The sequence below is a fragment of the Pseudocercospora fijiensis genome (genome assembly GCF_000340215.1).
Source record: "Pseudocercospora fijiensis CIRAD86 unplaced genomic scaffold MYCFIscaffold_6, whole genome shotgun sequence".
In the NCBI taxonomy this organism is placed as follows: Eukaryota; Fungi; Ascomycota; class Dothideomycetes; order Mycosphaerellales; family Mycosphaerellaceae; genus Pseudocercospora; species Pseudocercospora fijiensis.
Genome location: NW_006921537.1, coordinates 19943 through 45290, shown reverse-complemented (window position 1 = coordinate 45290; position 25348 = coordinate 19943). Strand labels below are relative to the sequence as shown.

The 25348-nt window shown below is 40.1% G+C and overlaps 3 protein-coding genes across 3 annotated transcripts; 2 read left to right on the top strand and 1 right to left on the bottom strand.

Annotated features, from left to right (window-relative positions):
• Positions 1-6483: 6483 nt before the first annotated feature.
• MYCFIDRAFT_176081 (uncharacterized protein) lies at positions 6484-6882 on the top strand (the record flags this gene model as incomplete). The annotated part of the gene is made up of 8 exons (XM_007929921.1): positions 6484-6512; positions 6542-6548; positions 6583-6613; positions 6663-6673; positions 6702-6716; positions 6746-6765; positions 6797-6815; positions 6856-6882. 8 exons carry the CDS (start codon positions 6484-6486, stop codon positions 6880-6882), a joined length of 159 nt encoding a protein of 52 aa, XP_007928112.1.
• Positions 6883-13417: 6535 nt separating this feature from the next.
• MYCFIDRAFT_208143 (uncharacterized protein) lies at positions 13418-24184 on the bottom strand (the record flags this gene model as incomplete). Its single annotated transcript, XM_007929920.1, has 8 exons — positions 23856-24184; positions 23809-23821; positions 23727-23762; positions 23659-23684; positions 23495-23608; positions 23382-23468; positions 23286-23345; positions 13418-13430 (listed from the first exon to the last, which is right to left on the bottom strand). The coding sequence occupies exons 1-8, from the start codon at positions 23885-23887 to the stop codon at positions 13418-13420; spliced, it is 381 nt and encodes a 126-aa protein (XP_007928111.1). The 5' UTR covers positions 23888-24184.
• On the top strand, positions 23416-24909 carry MYCFIDRAFT_155007 (glycoside hydrolase family 61 protein). The gene has a single exon (XM_007929919.1). It carries the CDS (start codon positions 23911-23913, stop codon positions 24745-24747), a length of 837 nt encoding a protein of 278 aa, XP_007928110.1. The 5' UTR covers positions 23416-23910; the 3' UTR covers positions 24748-24909.
• Positions 24910-25348: the final 439 nt, after the last annotated feature.

Sequence of the window (25348 nt, the reverse complement as noted above, 5' to 3'; positions counted from 1 at the left end):
GATAAGCTAACTCTTAGAACGAATAGAAAAGTATCTAAAAGTTTTAGATACTTTTCTAGCGCTACCGCCGCTACGATAGAGTTTAATTTCTTTCGAAGCTACTAAAGAACGATCTTAGAGACTATTATAAGCAAAATTATAGGTATAGTACTCGCTAGCCTATACTAGTTATTTATTACGATTATAAAGGCGAGAGAAGGGGGTATTACTACCTTAGAGATAAGTAGCGCTAGAGTTTATATTACTATCTACGAATATAAGTTAATAGGCTCTAGGTAGAAAGTAAATACCGCTATACTATTTCAAATCATTTAAGTACTTAGCTATCTAGTTAGCTACTCTTTTAACTTAGTTATATAGATTCTATCGGTAATATTAAATAAAGCTTATCCTACTTATTTACTTTAGATCCGATTGCTAGTAATTACGTTCGCTATTAGGAAAGGGAAATTTAGTATAGCGTAGTCGTTATAAAGTACCTACTACCTAGTCGACTTCTTTAGTGCCTAGAAACGTAACTAGTCCGTAGATAGGTAGTCCGAATAGTCGCTAATATTTAAGTAAGAGTATTTTTATATCTCTTTTACCTTTCGACTTTCTACTCGATTAACGCTATAAGATTATATAGATAGATAGATAGATATTTCATTTGCCTATTATAGTGCCTTTCGGCCTATGCAGGTCTGTTTCTATGTATTGTTTTAGGTAGGAAACTAACTTAGTTAGTAAAAACCTCCCTCCTGTCCTATTTATAAGTGTTAATCTTCCTCGTTTCCTTGTTTTCCTTCCTCTAGGGTGTACTAGTGTTATAGTTGTTACCCTCTAACTACCTTGCCTGCTACCCTGCCCTTCTTTCCCCCTCTTCTTCCCTCCTTCTTATCTACTCTTTAGTTTCCTTTACTAGTGCGAATTGTTATACAAATCCCTGTTTAATGATCCACTTTACTATCCTCTTTAGGTCTTCTTTGCTCTAGATTAGCTTGTCGTATTCCCTTTCTATTGCTTTTAGTCTCTAATTACTTCTACCTTCTAACTATTAAGGGCAGACTAGTAGTATATGCTTAGGGTTCTAAGATTGGTAGCTATATTAGCAAGCTCTACTTTCAATTCCTAGGACGTTTCTTCTAAATAGGTAAGATCTAAGTCTAATATATTCAAATCTGATTTGGATAGCTAGGCTTGCCTCGGCCCTATTTAGGTCCTTATAGAGCTAGTAGTTATGTTAACTAAATTTGATTAGTGCCTTTAGGGTTCCTAGTCTAACTTATGTTTTGTTCTATTCCTACTCCTATAGGTATCTAGCAATTAATTCTACTAGGCTTTGTTTCTCTCCCTTTAGCTTGTCTTCCTTTAGCCTTATATTTGGTCCCTAAAGCTCTTTCTCTAGCATTTCTCTTATTAAGACTCTATATTGCTCTAGGTCTTTAACTTTCTAGGGAGTTATTTGTAGTCTGTCTCGCCTCCTAGTCCTAATGTACTAGGCTTTTATCTTGTCTAGTGCCTTTTAGATAGTCTGTTAGGCTAGGTATTCTATTGTCTTTGCTATATATTAGTGTCTTAGTCCCTTGAAGTATTGTTTGACTAGTAGGATCCCTAATTCTATTTCTACTACCCTTATTAGTGTAGTTTTGTATGCTCCTAGGATTTTCTTTAGGCTTTAGGTTTAGGACCTACTAACTAGTTGCTTAATCCTCTTTAGTGTTTTCTCCTAGGCTGTCTATATCTATACTCTATATAGCATTACTAGCTTAACAATTGCTTTGTATATAACTTTAGCTTTCTCGAATATAGCCCCCTATATAGAGGCTATAAGCCTATTAATGGATTGTATATTAGTATCTGCCCTCTGCTTTGCCTTCTTTACTTATAGTCCCTAATTTAGTTTTAGATCCAGCTAGATCCCTAGTACCCTAAGTTCTGCTAATAGTTGGGTTTTAAAGCCCTAGATAGTGATTGATTGCTTTATATTATAGGTTGATTTAGCCTTGCTAAAGTGGATAAGCTAGTACTTTTCTAGGGCGAATTTTGCTCTATACCTCCTTACCTATTTCTTATACTCCTAGTGCTTCTCTTCTAGGATCTTGTAGTTGGTTTCTATTGTCTTAGACTAGGCTAGGATGTTTGTATTATCTACAAATCCTAATGCTAATGTGTTTTTTGATTCTAGGAGTAGGAGTAGGTCTACTATAAAGATAAGGAAGAGGATTAGGGAGAGTATTAATCCTTAGGGGATTCCCTTTTTAGTTAGTATTAGGTCTGATTTAAATTTGCCTAGAATAAGCTATATTAATCTTTCCTATAGGAAGGACTAGATAAATTAGACTATCCAGTTTAGTATAGCTTTCTATTTAAGTATATATAGGAGCCTTTTATAGGAGATATTGTTAAAGGCTCCTAAGATGTTAAGGGAGAGGAGGGTTGCTACCTAGTTTTAACTATAGTGCTAGATATGCTTAATCTGTTCTGTAATTAGTTCTATAGCTATTAGTATTGACCTCTTCTTTCTTCCTCCTATCTAGCCTTTAGGAAGGATGTTCCTTTCCTCGGTAAAGGTTGTTAGCCTTTTAGCGACAATTTTTTCTAGCACCTTGCCTATTATATTAAGTAGGGCTATTAGTCTATAGGCCTTAAGCTATATGTAGTCTTCCTTCTAGGGCTTCCTTAGCACTACTATTAGGGACTTCCTAAATAGTCTTAGGTAGTGTCCTAGTGCTAGGCTCTATAAAAAGATATTAGCTAGTGCTAAGGCTAGCCCCTTCCTATATACTTTTAGAAGTTTGTTGTAGATCTTGTCTTCTCCTAGTGCCTTATTGCCTAGAATTTTCTTCAGGATCCTTTTAATAGTTTCGGGTTTGACCTAGGTGTCTCCTAGTATACCTAGTAGTAGAGTCTCTTATTCTTTCTCCTTTATATCTAATAGATCTGCTTATACTTTTCTATAGAAGAAGTATTAGCCTAAGGCTCTTGCTTTCCCTTCTATTATAGTCTATATTTGTCCTTATTAGTCTATAATGTCCGGGAATTGTAGTAGTATGTCCTTATCCTATTTAGGTCTCCTTGCCTATTTAGCTATCCTCTATATCTCCTCTAGTTTCTTTGTAATTATTCCTATTATAGATCTCCATTCTTGTATCTTGTCCTTCTTAATCTAGATCTTCTTTTCCTAGTAGGCTTTATTATAGTTGTCCTATGCTTCCTAGGTATAGGTTTATATCTACTACCTCCTAGCCTTCCTTACTACTTTAACCTTCCTTGTATACTTACTAGTCTAGTATAGTTGCTAGTATAGTGAATGTTTCTTTGCTAGGGTATGCTTTCTAGCTACCTATTTTAGGATTCCTATTAGTTCTTCTACTACCTTATTAATGTCCTCTAGTCTTAGTAGGTGTTTTGTTAAGAGTTCCTCTAGTTTTAGGTCCCTTTCTAGTTCCTCCCTAATCCTGCCCTATTAGGTACCTTTCTAGTTAAGCTTCTCCTCTAGTTCCCTTTCCTAATTAGCTTAGATATTTAGCTTAATCTATACCGGGAAGTGGTCTAATAATTCTTCTAGTTCCTAGTTGACCCTATATCTTATAATCCTATTCTTAATCTAATGTAATACAAAGCATAGGTCTAGTATACTACTGCTTCCTCTTGCCTCCTAGGTAATTAGTCCCTTTAGGGTAACAATTTCTATTCCTTCCCTCTCTAATATATTAATTAGTCTTCCTACTAGGAAGTAGTAAGCTAGGGTAAAGTCTAAGCCCTAGAGGGGGTAGTAGAGGTTGAAATCCCTAAGTAGGATTTAGTAGGTGTTCCCCTAGATAACTCTAGGTAGTCTCTCTAGGGTTTTCAGTTAGGTACTGCTTCTTAAGTCTAGTAGTGGGTTGTATATATAGTAGACTTAGAGTGTACCTTAGGATTTCTCTACTTAAACTGATATTAGGTCCCTATCCTCCTATAGTATAGCCTACTAGGTTTCTATATCTATCTCCTTACTAATATAGATGCATATCCTTAGGGCTCCCTAGTTATAGATAATTAGGTAGTATCTTAGGTCTTTAACTGTTGCTAGTCTCTTTATATATAGGTTGAGCTAGGGCTCTTAGATTGCAATAATGTAATATTCTTTTAGGTTTAGTACTTAAAGGAAGCTCCTCTATACCTTGTCTTTGCTTTTGTTGACATTATACTGTATAATGTTTAGTAATGTTGCAATATTTATTAGGTTTTATCTATATTATTTCCCTATAAGTTTTCCTTTAGTCTTCCCTTACTTTAGACTAATATTTGACTAAGCTTTGTCTGCCCTGCTTCCTTTCCTATAATGTTAAGGTATCTTAGTCTCCCTAGTAGCTAGTGACTCTCTTATACTAGTAAGGCCCTAAATATAAACCTATTATCTTGTCTAGACCTCTTTTATAGTACTTAGCTAGGTTGCTTCTGTACCTAGCTGCCCTAGCTTATTGTATATCTTTTTAGTATATTGATTCTAGCTTCCTTTGCCTTTCTAGCTGCCTGTATTCTTACTAGGCATTCCTTCGCCTAAGAGGGGTGTCTTTTAGTGCAGCATACATATCTTGCTTCTCCCTTATATGCTTTACATTCCTTGACCTAGTAATCCCCTATATAGTAGGAGTAGGTATTAGTTGTCTTTGTGTACTTAGCTGCTAAGTGTCTATAGTGTTGACATTTAAAGTACTACATTATCCTATAGTTGCTTCTATATATCTCTATTTCTAATCTTTTAAAGTCCTAGAACAACCCCTAGTCTAGTACTATATTAGCTTGCTCTACACTCCCTACCTAGATAATTAGGGAAGACTACTTCTTAGTCTCTTCGATTTTCCTTTTAATCTATACTACTTTTATAATCTTCAGGCCTAGGTATATAGCTTAGTTTTGTCTCTATAGGCTCTTAATATCCTATTCTTCCTTAAAGCTTCTTATTATGCTATAGGCTATAATTATAAATTGCTATTAGGAGACCTTTACTGTTTTCCCTATCTTGGTTGTCTATTCTTTTTATGTTTCTAGCTTCTTTTTGTCCTGCTCTTATGCTATAAATAGCTTAATTACCCCTTTACCTTCGTTCCTAGCCCTAATTACCTCTTTAACTATAATTCTTTCTATAATCTCTTTCCCTATAAGTCCTTAGATCTCCTTTTGCTCCTATAGGTCCGTAATATAGACTCTAACTACTATCCTCGGGGGTTTTAGCGCCTCCTAACTAGCTACTGCTGCCTAGGTGCGGTAGTTTAGGCTTGTCTCCTATTGTTTCTTCGTAATCTTTGCTACGACTATATTAGCTACCTTTATAATTACGTAGCTTGCCTAGTTGTAGATTGCTTTTAGTCCTCTAAGGAGTTCTAAGATTATTATCTTATATACCCTCTTAGGGGTTCTTCTATCTTCTGCCTTTAGTACCTCCTCTACCCTAGTATATAGTACTTTCTATTCGTCCTCCCTTCCTTCTTAACTGTCTTCCCTTCGTCTCTAATTGTTCGCTACTATTTTTTAACGCCTTCTATACCGATTATATAGTCGCATTCCTTTATAAGATTATATAAGGTAAATATTACTTTACTTCGCTCTACTAAGCCTAGATATTCTAACTACGAGTACGATACTCCCTCGCCTTATAGTTAGGACTAACTATCTGTTCTATAGTCGTTAGGAAGGATATTAAGTATTTATCGCTATTAGATAGTAACTCCCTAAAAGTAGTCTAAGGGATTTTAAACGCCTTCGTCGTAAAGTTAGCCTTACTCCTAAGTATTCTAGATTCTTCCCTAGTTATTATAGCTAAGTATTAGCTCCCGACTAAGAGAAGTTCTAGTAAGGCTAGTTCGGTAATAAACAATGCTAGCATTTAGATAGTAGACTGCTCGTGTCTAGTCAAGCTTCCGCTACTGCTAGGTGTTGCTTTTGATTTGGTTCCGCTCTCTATAAGGAGCAAGTTACTAGTCGAGGTACAGTAGAGAACGGAAGTTTAGCGAAGGGGGAGCTTTTATATAAGGCATAGGGCAGCGCCTACAAATGGAGTTAGCTAATAGCCTAACGTTTCAAGTGCAACCGATTATGAATTTAGAGAGTAGAAGAGACGGTACCGTCGGAACGAAAGCGCAGTTTGAACTGTCTGAGCTTGCATACCTAAGAGATGATGTTAGAGACTCGTAGACTAGAACGCCCGCTGTGTTTCCTAGATCACATCGCTATGCCATTACCCGTTAAGTATACGTTCGACGTTATTTGAAACCTAACAGCAAACCTGACTGAAAACTGGAGACTCTATTAGAGGTCGCCGTCTTGGAGTTGCGCCGTATAGTAGCACCTATCACCGAGGCCACGAGAGTCTGCGGCTCTGTGCTGTTCCGGTAATGTCTAATCAATCTACTAGCGCTCCCTAGTAGCCACCTATACATCTTATTAAGCTTTCACATTTCTTTCATCCGGCTCTTTATTTACTTATAGCTTAACTGTGTTCTAGCAAAGGCCTATGCTATGCTATGCCTCTCTCCGTCTTTTAACGAGTGCTGCAGTAATGTGTTCGGTGCAATAGCGCAGACGTGCGTTTTGTCGATGTCGTTGCAATATTCTAAGGTCGTAGAAGGACTATGTCGAAGCGCGATTAGTGATTTTCTTAGACGTCTCCGCACTAAGCTAATGCCTGTCGCCCGGAGAAGCAGCTTACGTTTTGGCCATGCATTAGCAGTTTGCAGAATAAATTAGAGGACGTCAAGCATTCCTATCTATCTCCTGTCAGTCTTCCAAGCCTCGGTCGTTGTTCTGCTCTATTTTGAAGGCTGCATTCGAGCTTCGCGGATGCACTTGGAGTGTGTAGTGTTAGGGTTCATTACGTGCCTGATGCCTAAGGCTGTAACTGCCACACTTCATCTTTAGGCTTTCTGTAATTAGCCCTTCTTCTAAATACAATTATTAGTTACATTCAAGTGGTTATAAGCCCCCTGCGTTTCTAACGCGCACGATACGTTTACTACGTATTCTAATAGTTACTCCGACTGCTACGTAGCTAGCGCTTATTACTAAAAATTGCGCTAATACTATTATTATCGCCGCCGCCGCCCTCGAGTGTTCTAGCAGGTGCTAGTCCGACTCGAGTCGGTTAATAACAATAGTGTCGGCTGTCCGCTATACTAAAACCTAGGCGCGCCTATCGGCCGCCTTTTAAGACAAGTTTATAGTCTCTTTCTATATCGCTGTTACTATCTATAATAGCTTCCCCTATAACTACTAACGCTTATATAAGCAACATCCCTAAGCTAAAGAACAAGGAGAATTATCTAGTATAGGCCTATACCGCTAAGGGTGCCCTTAAAGGCATATAGGTATAGCGCTATATCTAAGGGACCCGTCTAAAGCCTAAGATTAAACTATTATCTACTAAAACATAGGAGCAATTTAAAGACCGCTAAGATAAATAGGAGGCAAAGGACCAGTTAGCGCGTACGTAGATATTCGCTAACTATATGTCGGAGATCTAGTAGTCGTTACTTAGACTCGATACCTCTAAGGTAGTATAGGATTATCTATATAAGAAATATACTAGTAAAGGCAGGTCTACTAAATTTATACTCTTCTAGGACTATATTACCCTTCGCTACGATAGTAAGGACGTCGAGAAGTTCTATAACGAATGTAAGAAGAAGCTCGGTGCCTTAAAGGATACTAAATTAGCTATTAGCTAATATTAGGCTGTCTATATATTTATTATATAGATCTCTCTATTCTACGAGGCTTTTATATAGATACGCCGTAAGCAGATGCGCGCCTTAGAATATACTATTAATAATAGCACCCTTAATAACATTATTAGCGCGTTACTTAATAAGAATATAGCTTAATTAAACTAGGCCTAATATAATAGATTCTTTAGTCTTTAACGCTAACTATAATAGTAAGGTAGCAATAGCAATAGCAATAGTCGAGGTAACTCGAACCGTAGCGGTCGTAGTAGCTACGGAAATAATAACAACGGTCGAGGCCGCGGTAGAAGCAACTAGAATAGTTATTAGTCTAACCGTAAGAAGTGCGCCTATTGTTAGGGATTACACCCTTCTAACCGCTACTATACTAAGTACCCTTACCTAAAGGAGGAAGACCGACTACGTCGTAAACAGTAGAAGGCTAAGAAGAAGGGGGTATAGCAATAGTAGTAGCGTAGACTAACTACTTAGTAATAGTAGCAGCCGCTATCTAGTTAGAATAGTGCTTAGGGGCTATATACGGCTAATGCTACCCCGGGGGTATTATTAGGCCTAAGCGACAATTACGCCTTTACTACAAATACTATAGTTACTATTAGCGACTAGGTGTCTACGGCTCTTACTACTAGCACTCGGACTACTAATTAGGTTGTCGACTTAGGTACTAGTATATATATAGTTAACGACCCCTCGCTACTTATTAAATATAAAGGCTACTACATCCCTATCCGGTTTAGAGGCAATACGAAGCACGCTACGATAGTTAGCATAGCTTAGACAGAGGTTGTTAATAAGCGTAGTATAAGCAATATAAAGTTGTCTAATATACTATATATGCCTAGTCTAGTAGCTAACCTTCTATCTACTAAGAAGCTTGCTAATAAGGGTTGTTTCTACCGTAATAATAAGCGTATACTGTTTACGATAGTAGAGGGCAATAAGGTTACTATCGCTTAGACGTACTGTAAGAATAGTCTCCCCTACCTCTATATACTAACCTCTAGTCTAGATAGTAAGGTAGTTGCCCTTTTGTCGAAGAAGGGGGTGCCTATAGGTACTATAGATAAATAGCATCTGCGATATAGCTATATTTATTACTATAAGCTGCTAAGAATAGAATCTAAGGGTCAAATTGTTATTACTAGTGCTAAGAAGGACTTCCGCAACTGCATTGCCTATCGTATAGCTATATTATATAAGGAATACAATCGGCTGCCGCGCGTACGACTATCTACAATCTATTACATTGTCTGTATAGATATAGTTACTATTACTAACCCTAGTCTATTATAGGAACGCTACTTTACGCTGTTTATATACGCTAAGTTAGGCTATCGTTACGAGTATGCTAGCTTACTTAAGTTAGGGGCTGTAGTAGCTATTAAGGAATATCGTATATACGTCCGTATATAGACTAGTTACTCGATCCCGATCTACCGACTCGATAGAGGGGGTAAATACGGCGGAAATTAGTTATTAAGTTAGGCTCGTAATTAGGGCATTATACTACAAGTTATAGCACCTTACTCTTCGACTTAGAATAGCCTTACTAAGGTTAGCAATTATATCGTATATACGACTGCGAGAAAGATAATACTATAGGCTAACCTTCCTAAGTTCCTATAGCTATATACTATTGCCTCCGCTATATAGGTTCTTAATATTACGCTAACCGCTAACGGAGGAAGCCTATATACTATTGTCGCTAAGGAGCTTAATTAGTTACGAATACAGCCGCGTCTTTAGTACCTTCGAGTATATAGCTATACGTTAATTGCCTACGATTATAGTGTTGCTCGTAGAAAGAAGATAGATAGCAGAGGCCTAGTTAGCAAGCTAGTTAGCTATACTAAGGGCTCTATAGACTCCGGAAAATACATAATTTACCTGCCTAATTAGTATAAGGTTATCGCTTCTAAGGACGTCTAGTTTATTAAGTTAGGGGGTAACCTTAACCTCCTACTTCTAGATGGTATAAAGCTATATACTAATACTAACGACTTGTCTAAGAACGAGTTTGTTACCCTTGAGTCTATTATGCTAGCTTTGTTCAATTCTGTAAGTAACAAGGCTCTGTCGCCTACCGAGGCTACTAGTATAGTCTAGCCGCTTCTAGCTTAGTAGGAAGAATAGCCTATATAAGGACCTATATAGGAAATAGCTAATAAGGTCGCTAGTCTATTACCTATCGATAACGACCTTCTAGACGTTTAACTACTAGCTTCAAGTAATAAAGATAGCTTTTAGTTAGCTAAGGAAGAGCTAGTATATAATCTAAACGCTAAGAAGGGCGAGCCTAGCTAGCTGCCTAGGTTTAAGCGACTAGACAACGTTAGTAGTCGTTCTATACGCAAGACACGAAGCAATAAGAGCGCTCGTGAGCTGTTGCGTAGCTATCTAGCCGATTATAGTATTAAGCGGTCGACTCGACGTATAATAGCTAACATACCGATAGCCTATATTAAGGGTTTTACAGCTTCCTATTATATTGCTAAACAGTCTAACAAGCCTAAGGAGGCTATTCCTATTCCGAAGAGCTATAAGGAGGCTACCTAGTCGCTATATTAGCTATAGTAGAAAGAGGCCTATAAGGCTAAATACAAGTTGCTAATCGACAACTATATATAGGTATACGTTTCTCGGCTAGAAGTGCCTAGAGGTCGTAAGGTAGTTCGTAGCCGATAGGTCTTTACTATTAAGCGAGACGCTAATAGTAAAGTAAGCCGGTTTAAGGCTCGTTAGGTCGTCCGTAGCTTTATATAGGTTAAAGGACAGGATTATAACGAGACCTATACGGCTATCGCTAAGCCGTATACACTTCGAGCCTTGTTTAGCCTAATTGTATACTATAACTTAGAAGCTAAGTAGTACGACATTCTAATAGCCTTCCTTAATGCCCTAATTAGCGATAAGTATAAGATCTACGTTAAGTAGCTATATAGCTTTAAGGACTGTAGTAGCAAGGGCATAGTTTGCCTATTGCTAAAGGTACTGTATAGTCTAAAGCAGTTACTAATACTATAGTATAAAGAGCTTCGGAAGTACTTAAAGAGCCTAGACTTTGTACTAATAATAACTAACGTGTGTATGTTCAAACACGTTCTTAGCGGCTCGATTATCGTTATCTACGTCGACGATATAATTATTATTACCTATAGCCTATTAGTACTAGAGGCCGTTACTTAGTTACTAAAGGACCGTTTTAATATACGAGAACTAGGCGACCTATACTACTATCTCGGTATACGGATCATCCTTAACCGCGGTTAGCGCACTATTTACGTCGTTTAAGATGCCTATTTAAATAGGCTTAGTAAGAAATATAGTATACGTAGCCGTATCGGTCTAGCTACTCTAATAGCACCTCGCTATATTAAGACGTCTATTTAACGCGCACCTAAGGGCTATACAGCTAGTACCGCCTTTAAGACTTAGTATTAAGAAGGTATTAGCGAGGCGCTATAGCTAGCTATAATTATACGACCTAATGCTTGCTATACTATAGGCCTGTTATTACGATTTATCTCTAACCTAACTAAAGAACATTATACCGCACTCCTTTAGCTAATTAAGTACCTAGTTAGTACCCTTAGTTGTAGCATGCGTTTCTAAGGCATATAGAACGATAAGCTAAGCTTTGCTAGATACTATAACGCCTCGTAGGCTAATAATCTAGTTACTCGACGTTCTACTAGCGGATTCTACTTTACTATTATAGGCGGACCTCTATTGTATAAGTCCGGACGCTAGACGCTTATTATACTATCGTTAACTAAAGCTAAGTATATCTAACTTACTATAGGCGCTAAGGAGGCGATTGCCTTAGCTCGTTCCTTAAAGGAAATCGGCTATAAGGGCTACATTTTTCTAGTTACGCTCTATAAGGACAATTAGTCGGCTATCGCTATTACTAAGTCGACTAGCATTAATAGCTATACGAAGCATATAGATACTCGTATCTACTATATCCGAGAGAAGATTGCTAATAGCTCTATTATCGTTTAATAGGTTAGTATACACGATTAGATTACTAATAGCTTTACTAAGCTACCTAACAAGATTAAGCATAGCCGCTTTATTAAACAACTAAACCTAGTAGATTGCAAGGCTGCTATTAAGAGCGCTATAAAGCTAGCTACTAAGTACTAAGGAGGGTCTTGTTTGCTTTTGTTTGCTTTGTTTAAATAGCCTAGTCTAGTTATTCCCACTTACCTAATACCCCCTTGTTTGCTTTACTAACGAATAGCTATTGTGTTTCCTTTATTCTATAGCGATATATACGTACTAAGGGGGTAACTTAGAGTGTGTAGTATTAGGGTTCATTACGTACCTAATACCTAAGGCTGTAACTGCTATACTTTATCTTTAGGCTTTCTATAATTAGCCCTTCTTCTAAATACAATTATTAGTTACATTTAAGTAATGTATAAAGAAGGAATCGGATCGGCTTGCGCTAACTAGTAGAATAAGTACGCTACGTATAAGAATATGCGTTCTTATCTTCGCGCTAATCTCGCGCTAACCTAAACCCCGTTTACTATAGTCCTACTTCCCGGCTATATACGAAACTACGTAGTAGTAGCATACCTAGCGTTGTTTTAGACGAGAAGGGGAGAATATACGGCTCGGAGGGATAATTTGTTCTATCTGTCTTAACAGACTCGGCGCCGCTCGTGCTAGAATTATAGGATATCTAACTAGACTTCTTAAGGACGTTAATCGACTTATTATTCTAGAAGTAGAAATCGCTCTTTAGGATATTAGCTCGAGTACGGGCATAGCGACGGAGCTCTATATATACTAGATTGTTAATAGAGGGTTAGCTTCACTTTAGTCTATTGTCGCTTCCTGTTACGCCTTCCTTACTAACCTTACTATACCTATTATCGCGATAAACCTTACTTAGACTCGCTATACTTTCGCGCCTTGCTTTGTAATATTCTTCTTCTACCGATAGCGATAGCGATAGCGATAGCGATAGCGACACTAATAGTAGTAGCCGCTATAACTAGTATTCCGCGAGACCTTATTCTTAGCGTAGCTTTAGTAGCTTTAGCTTTAGCTTTAACTTTAGTAGTATACTTACTAGTAGAAGGAGGAGAATATTTATTATAAATCGCGAGGCACATCGCTATAGACTCGCTACTAACTCGCTCTAGACTTCGACGCCCTGCGACTATAAATACCTACGATTTCTAGTATTATAGCGCGTAGATATAGTAAGAGCTACTCGATTAAATAGTAATACCGGATAAGAAGAAGGCGGTATTAAATAGACTACGGAAATATAAGGCTACTAGACTTATTATAGAAACGGACTCTAGTAAGCTTATACTAGCGCTATACTACTACTGTATACGCTCTAACAACTTTAAGTATCGTATACTTAATAGTAAGGGCGAGCGTATCTACGCTTATTATAAGTATAAGGGTAAGTCTAGCTATATAGCTAGTATAGAAGAGGTTAAAGAAGACGATAGAAATAGCGAGCTAGCCGCGATATAGGCGCGAGTCGAGGCTATAGAGGCAAAGAATACTATATTAGAGGCAAAGATTAAGGCATTAGAAGCTAGGTTCGATAAGTTAGAAGAATATTACCTCTCGTAGTTTAAATAGCTTAAGAATAAGGCTATTATTAAGTCTAAGAATATATATACGATATAGAAGGAGCTATAGCTAAATAGCGATCGCGAGCTACTAGTAGATAATGTTTAAGGAGCGAGTCTGTAGCGAGTCTGTAGCGAGTCTATATTTTAATTTCCTATCTTCTTCGATCGTATCTCTATAGATAATAGATTAACTAGCTTCTAAGTACGCTTTAGCTTCTAACTCTTCTATCCGCTCTAACTATCTTACTAACTATATTACTAACTATCTTGCTAGCTATCTTGCTAACCTTGCTAGCCTTACTAACCTTACTAACCTTACTAACCTTACTAGCCTTCTTACTAGCTATCTTGCTAACTATCTTGCTAACTATATTGCTAGTCCTTAGCTTCGCTCGACTCTTTTAGAATAGGCGTAACTCGTAGTAGCCTCGCGGTGTCCTTACTGCTTAGGTTAATAAACTTAGGCGGCTTTTTTATATCGATTACCTTCTCCTTCTATAGCTTCTTTTACTTAATCTCTATAGATAGAACAACCCCGTCCTAACTCGCTATAGCACTCGCGCTACTACTCGTAGTAGGAGTACTTAGCCGGTACTTCCGCTTTAGTTACCTTTATTGCTATAGCTTCTACTATTATTAGATTAAATTTTAAGGTAATAGATTAGTAGCTACTTTATTGCTTTCCCTATTTGCGGTTTAAAGAGTATAAGAGCCTCTTTAACTAGTCCTAGGCCGAGTGCTTTGGATGCGACTTTATCTAGTAATAAGCGCTTATTATCGAAATTAGTATAGAAGAAGTGCTCCGTATAGTCGTCGACCTAATAGACGCTACCTTATAGTAGGTCCTTAGCGTTAATCCGACTAAGAACCTAGTCTATAAGTAATATATTAGCTTCTTCGAAGTCTTTATTAGACTAGATATTAGTAATAGAAGTCTATAGAACTAGCTAATTATATTCCTATAGGTCGACTCTACCTCTATAAGAAACCTCTACTCGCTAGCTAAAAACTAAATAGCGGTAGGTAAATAATACCTTTATTAGCTCCTTTAATGCTTATATAGGTATTAGTAGACGTTGCGAGAGGCTCCGAGATCTAGCATTTAGTCGAGAAGTTAGCTTATACTACTAAATAGTAGTATTGCGTATAGTATTCGCCGCCTTAGGTAGAGAAGGGAACGTATTAAAGCCTCGTACTATACTCGTAGTTAAACTCGTAGTAGCAGCAGCGGTAGTAGCTGCTACTACTAACGGCTCGCGTACAAATCGCTCGGTTAGTAGATTAGGGTTCTTAAGACTATATTAGTTATAGAATACGTATGTTTTTAATAGTGTTATATAGTTAGCGCCGGTAATAGTATAAAAGGTACCCTAGATAGGCATTATTAGTAGTAGAACTAAGGTAGAACAAGATAGGAATCAAAAGATTAAAAAGTAAATAGAACTAAAATAAGCGACTTGCGGCCGGCTCGCGGCCGGCTCGTAGATCCCTTATTTTAGATTAGTATATATTATTTGCAAACTTAATTAATCTAGCCCCGGTATTCGCCCTACCTAACGTCTAATTACGAGCTGCTAATAGCTTGTCTAACTCTATTAGTTTAGGCCCTAACCCTATAGCTATATACTCGGCAATTAGCTATCGAAGAAGTAAGTATATATTACGAGTAAGTAACGCGTACGCAGATGCTAGACACAAGACCTAATAGGTTCGATAAAGAGCTAGGTCTATCTACGTAAATCCGAATAGTTTTGTGCGGTACGCTAAGCGCTAAGTAGTAGGTTAGAGTCGCGTAGGCCGAATGCCTAAGGCTAGCGCTTTCTACCTAGGGCGTAGCCCTTTATATTACCCCCGTCCTCCTCCCCTTCTATCGCGGTTTCTATCGCTATTACTTTATCTATTAGATCTGTACCTATCTAAGCTTCTCTAAAGTAACGCGCTCGTAGTATCCTCCCTTACAATCGGGGTTTCCGCTACTTTCCGGTCGGGGTTACTATATCTTAGGCTTTAAGGGCTATAACTTTCTTCGCGACTACTAAACCGCGCTCTTTTACCTACTTACCGCTTCCTAAAACGCGCCTTACTTATACTCGCGCCTTCCGTTGCCTTCGCGACCTTTACTTCTATATCGCTTTCTATAAGTATTAATATTTCTCTCTTCTTCGTCTTCTTCCTCTTTTCTCTATATATACCTTTACTACTACTACTACTACTACTAATACCGTAAGTCCCTCCCCTTCCTCCTTAGTTCCCTTCGTAAAATTAACTTGTCTTAGATAGCTCGTCGAATTTACTACGTTAGTTGCTATAACTCCTACGAAGACTGCGCCGACTAATCTATAAGGTTCCCGTCCGATTTGTCGTAGGGTCCGCTAACTTTTCTTAAGCCCGCTAGCTCGAGGGCTTGCGCTAATTACGCTCGTAAGAGAATTGCTTACGCCCTACTATAGGTTATCGCGATTCTTGTACCGAATCTCTCGCTAACTATTTAGTCCTTAAATAGCCTACGTAGCCTACGCTAGCTATACCCGCGCGACCCGCGCTAATATCGCTAAGAAGCACTCCGAGCTTCTTAAGGTTCTTAAAGTATAGAAAGCTCTTAAGTCTCTCTAGCTGTAGGGGTTATTATCTAGGTAAGATTCCCCGTTTCCCGCGATAAAACCCTCGCTAACCGTTTGTTTTAGCGCTATCGCTTCGGAGGTAACGAATACCGTCGCTAATATCGTAGCTTAATAGACTTAGACGTAAGTTCCTCGCTACCCTTCGACTTTCTCTTACTAACCTCTCTTTTTTAGTAGCGTTCCGACTGCCCTCTACCTCGGTAATAATCGTCTAAGTCCGCTAGAGGAGTAAAGGTTTCCGTAGGTTTTCTAGTAGGCTCTAGGTAGTTTCGGATATGTTATTATTATTTTTGTTATAGTCCTAAGGTAACCTTCTAATTTCGGGCGGAGACCCGATACTTACTTATAAATACCTAAATAAAATTCTTCTTAACTCTAAATTGTGTTTCTCTTCTCTAGTGTTCTAGTAAACCTAAGTCTAATAAGTTAGTAAGAAAATCCAAACTCTAGAAGTTAGCAAAAGTCCCTAGAATCTGTAAACCCGTTACTCCGTAGAAAAACTCTAGGTTACCGCGTTATTTCTTCCGTTTTCCTCTCTTCTCCTAATTTCCTAGAGGCCCGTCGTTCTCCTCGATTTGTCTATATTTCGCTTCGAAGTCGTCTAGCGCGGAGGTATCCGTAATATTGTCTAGGGGTTCCTATATAGGTTTATAGTACCCGCTCTATTTTACGAGTACTTCTCGCCCTCGGCCCTACTTCTTTTTCCGGGTATATAGGATTTCTTCGACCTACTACTCTTTATACGTCTCGAATAAGATAGGGTCCGGCTATTCGTCGTTAGTTACTTACCCTAGAAGGGGGTCCCGGCTCGTAAGTCTTAGAAGGTCGGTATAGAATATCGGGTAAATATTACTAGGTATCTTTAAGAGTTATACTAAGATAGGCGATAATACCTCTTCTACCGTATACTTAGCGTACTTCGAGTCGAGGCTCTTCTTTAGTCTACCGGTCTAGTAATTCCTTAGGTTGAGCTAGACCTTATCTCTAATATAATATACCGGCGCTAGAGTTCTAGTCTTGTTCGCGCTATCCTCTTGTTTCTATACGGCTTCCGCTATCTATACTTAGTACAGATCTAAGATCTTCTTAATCTTGTCTACGAACTCCTCCGCCCGTTTCGCTATAGTTAGCTATCTATCGATAGCTAAGTCCTCTTCTAACGTAACGGGGGAGGTAGATTCGTAACTATAAGTCGCGAAGGCGGAGCTTGTTCCTAACCCCGCTTAGTATCTCCCGTTAAACGCTAGTTCTACTATAGGAAGCTATTAGTTCTAATCGGACTATATCTAGTTAATATAGTTCTATAGGTAAGCTTATATATCTTAGTTTACGCGCTCCGGACCCCTATCGGTTTGTAGGTAGTAGGCGGAGCTTAACCTCTACTTTACGCTAAGTAGTCGATATATCTCCCTCTAGAAAGTGCTTATCTAATTCGTATCTCTATCGCTAGTAATAGTACGAGGTAGTCCGTAATACCTAACCTAGTATTTTAGAAATAAAACCGCGCATTCCTCTACTTTTATAGAGAGAGTACCGATAAGGGCAATCTATTTACTAAGGCGGTCTTTAATTACCTATAGATACTAGTTCCTATCTAACTCCGGTAGGTTAGTTATAAAGTCTATCGAAATTTCCTAGAAGAAACGGTCGGGTACCGGTAGTAGTTTTAGGAGGCTGTGTTTATATTCCCTCTATACCTTATTACGTCTATAATAGTTACAGTTCCGTAGGAATTGCCGTACCTGCTTCGACTATAGCGGCTAGTAAAAGTCGCGACCTAGTATAGAAGTAGTAGAATCCCGGCTAGGGTAGCCGTAGAGTAGCGAGTTATAGATCGACTAGATAATCTTCGTATATAGTATATCCTACTATAGTTCCTCGGCCTCTATATCTTTATTTTCGGTTTCTGTCGTCGCTAGGGCTCCTAGAACCTAGAGCTTACCGTAGTAGCGAAGGAACCCCTTAGGATCTATTATATAATCCCCGATCTAAATTTTTACTTTAATTTCCGGTTGTAATATTCTACTTCCCTTACGGACTTTCCGTACTACTATCTAGTATACCGTATCTTTCTCGATAATACTCTTCTATATATCGTTTATCTCTAGGTCCTAGAATAGTTTAGCGCTTTCTAGCGAAGGCTACGCGGGCTCCGTTTCGTTCGCGAGTAGGGATAACGGGCTCGCCTTTATTATACGCGGGAAGCTACGGATAGTAGTACTAGAAATCTAGACGTTTTCCGGCTAGTTTAGAGAGAGGTCCGGCTCTAAGAATCTCCGGAACCTCGAAAGCTTATCGTCTTAGCCTAATGCATCTTATTCTCTCCTCGATAAGGTATCTAGTAGGATAGCTTCGATTCCCGGCCGGTAGACTAGGGTAAACTAGTACTTCGCTAGTTCTTCCTACTATCGGATCTATCTTTCGGATAGCTAGCGCTTTACTATAAAGTATTCTAGGTTCTTATAGTTCGTCTAAATCGTAAAGGGGCTATATAATTTTAGCTCGGAGTCCTAAAACTTAATACTAGATACGACTACGAGCATTTCCTTATCGTAGATATCGTAATTAATCTCCGCTTTATTTAGTTTCTTCGAAAAGAAACCTACCGGTCGGCGGATCCCTGCCTTTTCTTAGATAACTTATAAGAGCGCCCCTAATCGCGAACTCGCTATAATCCGTCTTAAGGAAAGTAGGAAGAGACGGGTCCTACTAGGTAAGTACCGGGGCGCGGTAGAATTTATCCTTTAGCGTCTTAAACGCTTTGTCCTATTCTTCTCCCTAGGAGAATAGGGTTCTCTTACTAGTAAGCGCGGTTAATAGTACAGAGATCTTAGAATAGTTCGGTACGAATATATAGTAGTAGTTCGTAAATCCTAAGAAACGACGAACTTCCTTTTAGGTCTTAGGCACTACCTATTTTTATATAGCTTCTACCTTTTCGGGGTCGGCTAATACTCCTCCTCCGTCGGCATAGACGACAAATCCTAGGTACTTAATCTTTTTCTAGGCGAATTCGCTCTTTTTAATATCGAGGTAAAGGCCTCCGTCCTAAAGCTTCTTAAGAACCGCCCTTACCTTACGGAAATAGTCTTCCCTCGACCCGCTCGAGTAGACAACTACGTCGTCTATATACGCTAATACGAAGTCGTCTAGATACTCCCGTAAGAGAGCATTAATATACCGTTAAAATATAGCCGGGGCTCCGGACAAACTAAATAGGTATACTAGCTATTCGAACGAGCCTAGCCTAGTCCGGAAGGCCGTCTTATACTTGTATCCTTTTACTATTCTAATCTTATAAAAGGCCGAGACTACGTTAACCTTAGTTAACTACCGGGCCTCTGTTAGGTTCCTTATAGTATCCGGGATTAGTAGGAGGGGATATCTATCTTGCTTCGTTAGAGCGTTAAGCGCCCTATAGTCGTAGTAGAACTAGAGCCTACCGCTAGGTTTCTTAACGAATAATACGGGCGCCGCCGCTTCGGAGTTCGCGGATCTAATAAATCCCTTCTTTAGGAGTTCGTTAAGTAACTTTCGTAAGACTAAAAGCTCCTATTTCGATATACTATAGAGCGGGCTCTAGGGGAGCTACGGCTAGGATTTGTCTAGGTTTTTACGGAGTTCTATTATATAGTCGATACTAGGGCGATAGGGCGCTAACTTATCGGCTTCCTTTTAATAAAATAGCGTAGCTATATTACGAACCTCCGGAGGTAGCTTTTTCTTTAGCTCCTCGATCGTCGGATATTCTTTCGTCTTTAGGGCCTTTTTAATATCCTCGGTAATTGTAGCGGTAAGTAGGCTTCTAGTAGCGTCGATCGTAGCGATATTCCCGCTTATATCGAATTCGCGGTAGTAATACCCTTCGTTAACCTAATACCGGGCCCTTCTATAATAGTACCGACGCTTTTTAGGTATAGTCCTAACCTTATTATATACCTTCTATAGGTTCCTAGGATAAGAGGGAAGGTTAATCCCGGTACGACGTAAGTATATACTATCTACTAGAACCTATTAATTTCTATCTAGAAGGCGACGACTCCGACAATCTTCGCGTCCTATATCGTAGACGACGCTCCTTTTACTTCTCGGGACTCTCGGCTAATATAGCTAAGCCCGAGGCCTCTAGCTAGGCCCGTATTAATCGTAGCGTAGTACTAGTATCCTTCGTCGATAAGAGTAGAAGTTCCGACGTTATTTTCGAGGACTATATCGGTATATATAAGGTTCCCGTTTATATCCTTTTTAACTTCTTCCTATTTCCTTACCCGTACTTTATCTACTCTCGACTCCTAACTCTAAGCGAGAGTTATTCTTTTCCCGAGTCGGAACTGCTTAAGTCCGACTATTCCTCTATATCTTCTAGTATAGGTTATACGGAGGTAACGCTAATCTTAGCAGGTTAAACCGGCGGTACGTACGGGTAGTCGCGAATATAGTATCCGCTCGCTCTATAGCGAAAGTAGAGCCTTTTCTTTTTACGTTTCTCTCTCTCTATAGAGTCGACCTATTTAGCTCTAGGCTTCCCTACTATTCTTTACTAACCTCCGCGGTTCTTCTTATAGAAGGCGTTTGTTTAGGCGGGGTTTATAACTACGTCCCTATCGGAGTCGACCTTCGGGTTCGCTATAGGAGCTATATAAGGTAGGATAACTACCGAAGAGCTCGCGGTCTCCTTCTTCCTTTCTTACTAGCGTTTCGTAGCCTATTTAAACTAGTCCGTCGATTCGAGGTTCGTTATAATTTGCTCGACTTCCTCTATATAGAGGTAGTAATCCTTAATCTTTAGTATAGCGGCGGCACAAGTCTTAGCCGCGTTCGAGAAGGTATTCTTTAAGTATCCGATTTTTGTATCGTCGGTCTAGCGGTCTCTGCCTACGCTTAGTAGAAGGCCGTCGAATTCTAGCTATTAGTCGTACTAGGGTTGTCTCTAAGCACATCCTAGGGCTTAGAGTTGCTCTAGCGCCTTAGCGGCTTCGTTACTATCCGCGAATACGTCCTTAAGTTACTAGAAGAAAGCCTTAGGGTCCTTTCCTTTCGTAAGGCTTCCTCTTTCCTAGAAGTAGCGTATTCTAGCGCGTTCCTTCGCCGGTAGGGTATCGTAGATAGTATCCTAGTAGTAATCTTCGGAGAGCTTCGGTTTTAACCTAGAACGAACTCGGTACGAACTTCTTAGTCGTAGTAGGTAGTCCTAAAACGTCTTAGCTTTTCTATCCTACGATAGTAGCTTCTATTCGCGTAACGCCGTTACATTTTAGCTAGTAGCCGAGAGGGTTTCTAGGAGTCCTTTTAGGATCTCGTTCGTAGACTAGTCTCGCGTCGTAATGTTTTCGGTAGACCCGGCCTAGCGAGATACTTCCGCCTATTAGAGCGTAGAGCGCGTAGCTTATAGCTAGGCTTCTATTGTCTATTACCTAGTATAGAGACTCTCGAAGGCGCGATAAATCTTATCCCTAGTTATCTCTAGCGTAGTAGGGGCAGCGTTCCCCTAGCCTTCTTACTCGGGTTCCTAGTAAACCTTAGCGTTTCCTATAACAAAGATCGAACCTAACATTACGGACAAGTAACGCGTACGTAGATACTAGATATAAGACTTAATAGGTTTAATAAAGAGCTAGGTCTATCTACGCAAATCCGAATAGTTTTATACGGTGCGCTAAGCGCTAAGTAGTAGGTTAGAGTCGCGTAGGCCGAATACCTAAGGCTAGCGCTTTCTACCTAGGGCGTAGCCCTTTATAGTATACCTAGCGGTAAACTCGCTCTCTATCGCTATTATTCTCGCTACTACTAACTAGATACGAGAAGCCGCGAGTCTGTGATGCTGTCTTATACTAAGTAGGCGTAGCCTCGGGCAGGTAGGCTTTAAGATCTAGGAGCGAGTCTATTAGCGAGTCTATAGCGAGTACTATAGAATCTAATATATACCGAATCCTTAAAGGTCTTCCTCTATATTATTAAGTACGCCGTTAGGTATAGGAATACCTTAATAAGAATGCCCGCTTAGCTCTAGATAATAGTATAGAATATACGGAATACCTAGTACGACGTATAGTCGATTAGCCTACTTCCTAATCCGATAGCTATTCTAGAGGTAAATAAATTCGAGGACTTTATAGCGTATAATTAGTATATAGACTATAAGGAAGGCAATCCGATCGGCTAGCAATTTAGTATCGTATAGTAACTCGCGTAGCAACTTGTAAAAATAGCCCCTCTAGCTATTTAATATAGGTGCTTACTAGCGCTACTATACCTCGATCCGCTAGTTTATCTTACTTATACTGTATTTAAAGCAGTCTTCGAAAGCTAGTAGTTCTAGTTCTAGTTCTAGTTCTAGTTCTAGTTCTAGGTTACTACGAGTCGTAAGGCGAGTCGTATAGTAAGCGTCTACGGCTAGAATCGTTTCCGCTCTACGGTCTAATCGAATAATCTATAGTATTATACTACTATTCTTAATCGTTGTAATATATTAAGCGAGTACGGATATAGCTATACGGCTAGTAATCCCTACGTAGACCTAGATAATATAACGCGAGTAGATATTAATAGCTACGTAGATCTATATTCCCTAATACTCGAATTTATAGTAAGCATCTATTAATATTACGTAGCTAGGGCCTAGTATAATAATCGCTCTATAGTGCTCTCGCGCCCGCTTATAGCGGACTCGCAACCCTTTAGGATTTAGTAAGTAAGCTATACGATATAGCCGATCTCTACTAATAATATTATATTTAGACCTAATATAGGTATATAGGTACCGTTAGCCGAAGGACTCTACTATAGACTTCTCGAGCTCTTCCTATAAGACCTTTACTATCTCCTCTTCTACTTCTATCTATCTATCTTATAATAATACCTTCTTTAAATTTTAATTTAAGCTTTTAACGTATCCGTTAATATCTCCGCTAGCTAATATTAAATCTATCTATCTTTAGTACTTTAACCGCTTCTTTATTAGTTAAGCGTAAAGCGGAGAAGGTATATACGACTCGGATTTTTAGTACCTCGATATTATTAACTCGGTTATAGTAAGCGTAATAGCTATAGTTAACCCTCTATTCCTTAAGCCTCCGATAAAGCGTAGAAAGAGCTATCTAGTAACTAGTCTCTTATATAAGGTACTATAGGATTTCGCCTTATATAGTACCGCTATTAACTTATAAGATTATCTAAGCCCTTTATAGCGAGAGATCGATATATAGAGGCATTTTGCGAGTTAATAGCGAGTATAGTGCGAGGGCAAATATAGAAAGTTAGTCGTAGAGGTAGGTTAGTAGAGGCGGTAAGAACCTCTATTAACAATCTAGTATATATAGGCCTCCCTACATAACTCGCCCGAGAAACACCCGTGCGCGAGCTTGCCGCCTAATCTTTCGGGAACAAGTTGATATGCAATCTGTATCTGTCTAAAACCGCCATGCAGCATTGATTCTAATCGTAACATCGCCACGAGCTTCTCTAGTAGCCGAGGAGGATGGAACGGACAATCAATACACGCAGCTCCTGAAATGTCCATCACTTGGCGGTCACTGGGTGCTTGAACGGTCAACACAACTTGTCCTCGTTTATTAGCGCCGTTTCGAAACACTTTCTGGTGCCAAGCACATATAAGTCCAACCTGGAGAGTCTCTCGGCTCGCGGAAGGTCCACCATAAGGACGTACTCACTGCTACGGAAGATTCAGATCAATATCGCCTTCTAGATTACTATGAGTCTCACCGTCTGACTTGGCATTTCGCTCCATACTATGTGGCACACCATGCATTTTGCTCTATTCTATGCGGCACGCCATGCCATCTTGGTTTCTCCGGCGACGTCAGCCACTCACTCATCGTACGAAAAAGATATAATATCTCCTCCGCATGGCACATGGCGATGTTGACTACATTCCACCTTCGTTGATCGAGGCCAATCACTCATTTTCTTTGCATCTCAGAGCCAAGCGCATCACATTCACTTCTCGCCGTCGACATGCAGATCCGGAAAATCACACTCCTGGCTTCGGCCATCTCTACGGCCACTGCCCACTACACGTTCTCTCAGCTCGTCGTCAACGACGAGCTGGTCGGCTCTGACTGGACGTACATTCGCGAGCACACTCGTGGCTACATGCCAACCAAAGGCAGTGAGATCCTGGAGAACGACTTTCGCTGCCAGCCTGGTGGAGCCTCTGGTGCAGGTACCGACGTCTACAGCGTGAAGTCAGGAGACAAGATCGCATTGAAGCAGGCCTTCGGCGGTACCGGCATGGAACATCCAGGTCCAGTTCAAGTCTACATGAGTAAAGCACCTTCCGGAGACGTCAAGAGCTACGACGGAAGTGGCGATTGGTTCAAAGTCAGCGAGCAGCTCTTGTGCTCCAGTCCTGGCAACGAAGCCATTCTCGACAACGCCTGGTGCACATACGGTGAAGACCGGATCGAGTTCACCATGCCATCGACCATTCCCGACGGTCAATATCTGGTTCGCGCCGAACACATCCCTCTTCATGGCGCCCACGTCGGAGAGGCGGAATTCTACTACGCTTGCGCCCAGGTCGAACTCGCTGGGGGATCCAATGGCTCCGCTCCTTCACCAACCGTCAAAATCCCTGGTGTCTACGCTGTTGACGATGCCAGTATCAACTTCAGCATTTGGGGAGCTGATATCACTGAATATCCAGACGTCCCTGGCCCAGAGGTTGTCTCAGGAGGCCAAGTCCGTGGTAGCAAGGACGGATCTTCTGATGCTATCGTCAAAGTGGCCAAGCGTGCCCTCGTATCTGCACGAGGTCTTGCAGCAAGAGCCGGGGCAATTGTCAGAGGCTGAGCGAGAGACATGGGCTGTGGCCAGACCTCGCGATCTGTTATCATTTCGATTCACGCACTCTTTTGCTCGAGCAGCTGGACTTTGAGCTGTACACTTACTCTCACTTGTATCTTAGTCGTACTTTTGGCATTGCACCGTTGAAAATTTACACTTATATCGGCGGGGATCTTCATTTTGGTCATTAGTCCTTGTTGTTCGTGTTGCAGTGTGCGTTTGTCATCTGCTTTCCCGCGAAGTCTTCGTGATCACTTCCCCGAATTTCAAGAGCACAAGTTGAACACATGTTCTGCTCAGCGCGGCGATCAAACTGCAATCGAACTTCGCTTAGCTATTTGAAACATTCTCAGGTGTATGTATACTGACCAAGAATGCGAGAGTGGTGAACGGTGTGCTGAAGCTACTTTGAATTCAACTTCTTGGTTAGTATACGTGCACCTTCTTCGACGCTTCTGCCTTCGTTCCCTCTAGCCGCTTCGGAATGAAATACGAGGCTCTTTGGAGGCTAGTATTGCGGTATTCAGAAGTGCGCGCCATGCGGTCGGAGGACCGATTTTCAGTTTCTGCCGGCTGCTACTGTAATTAGTTAGCAACTTGGCGTTCT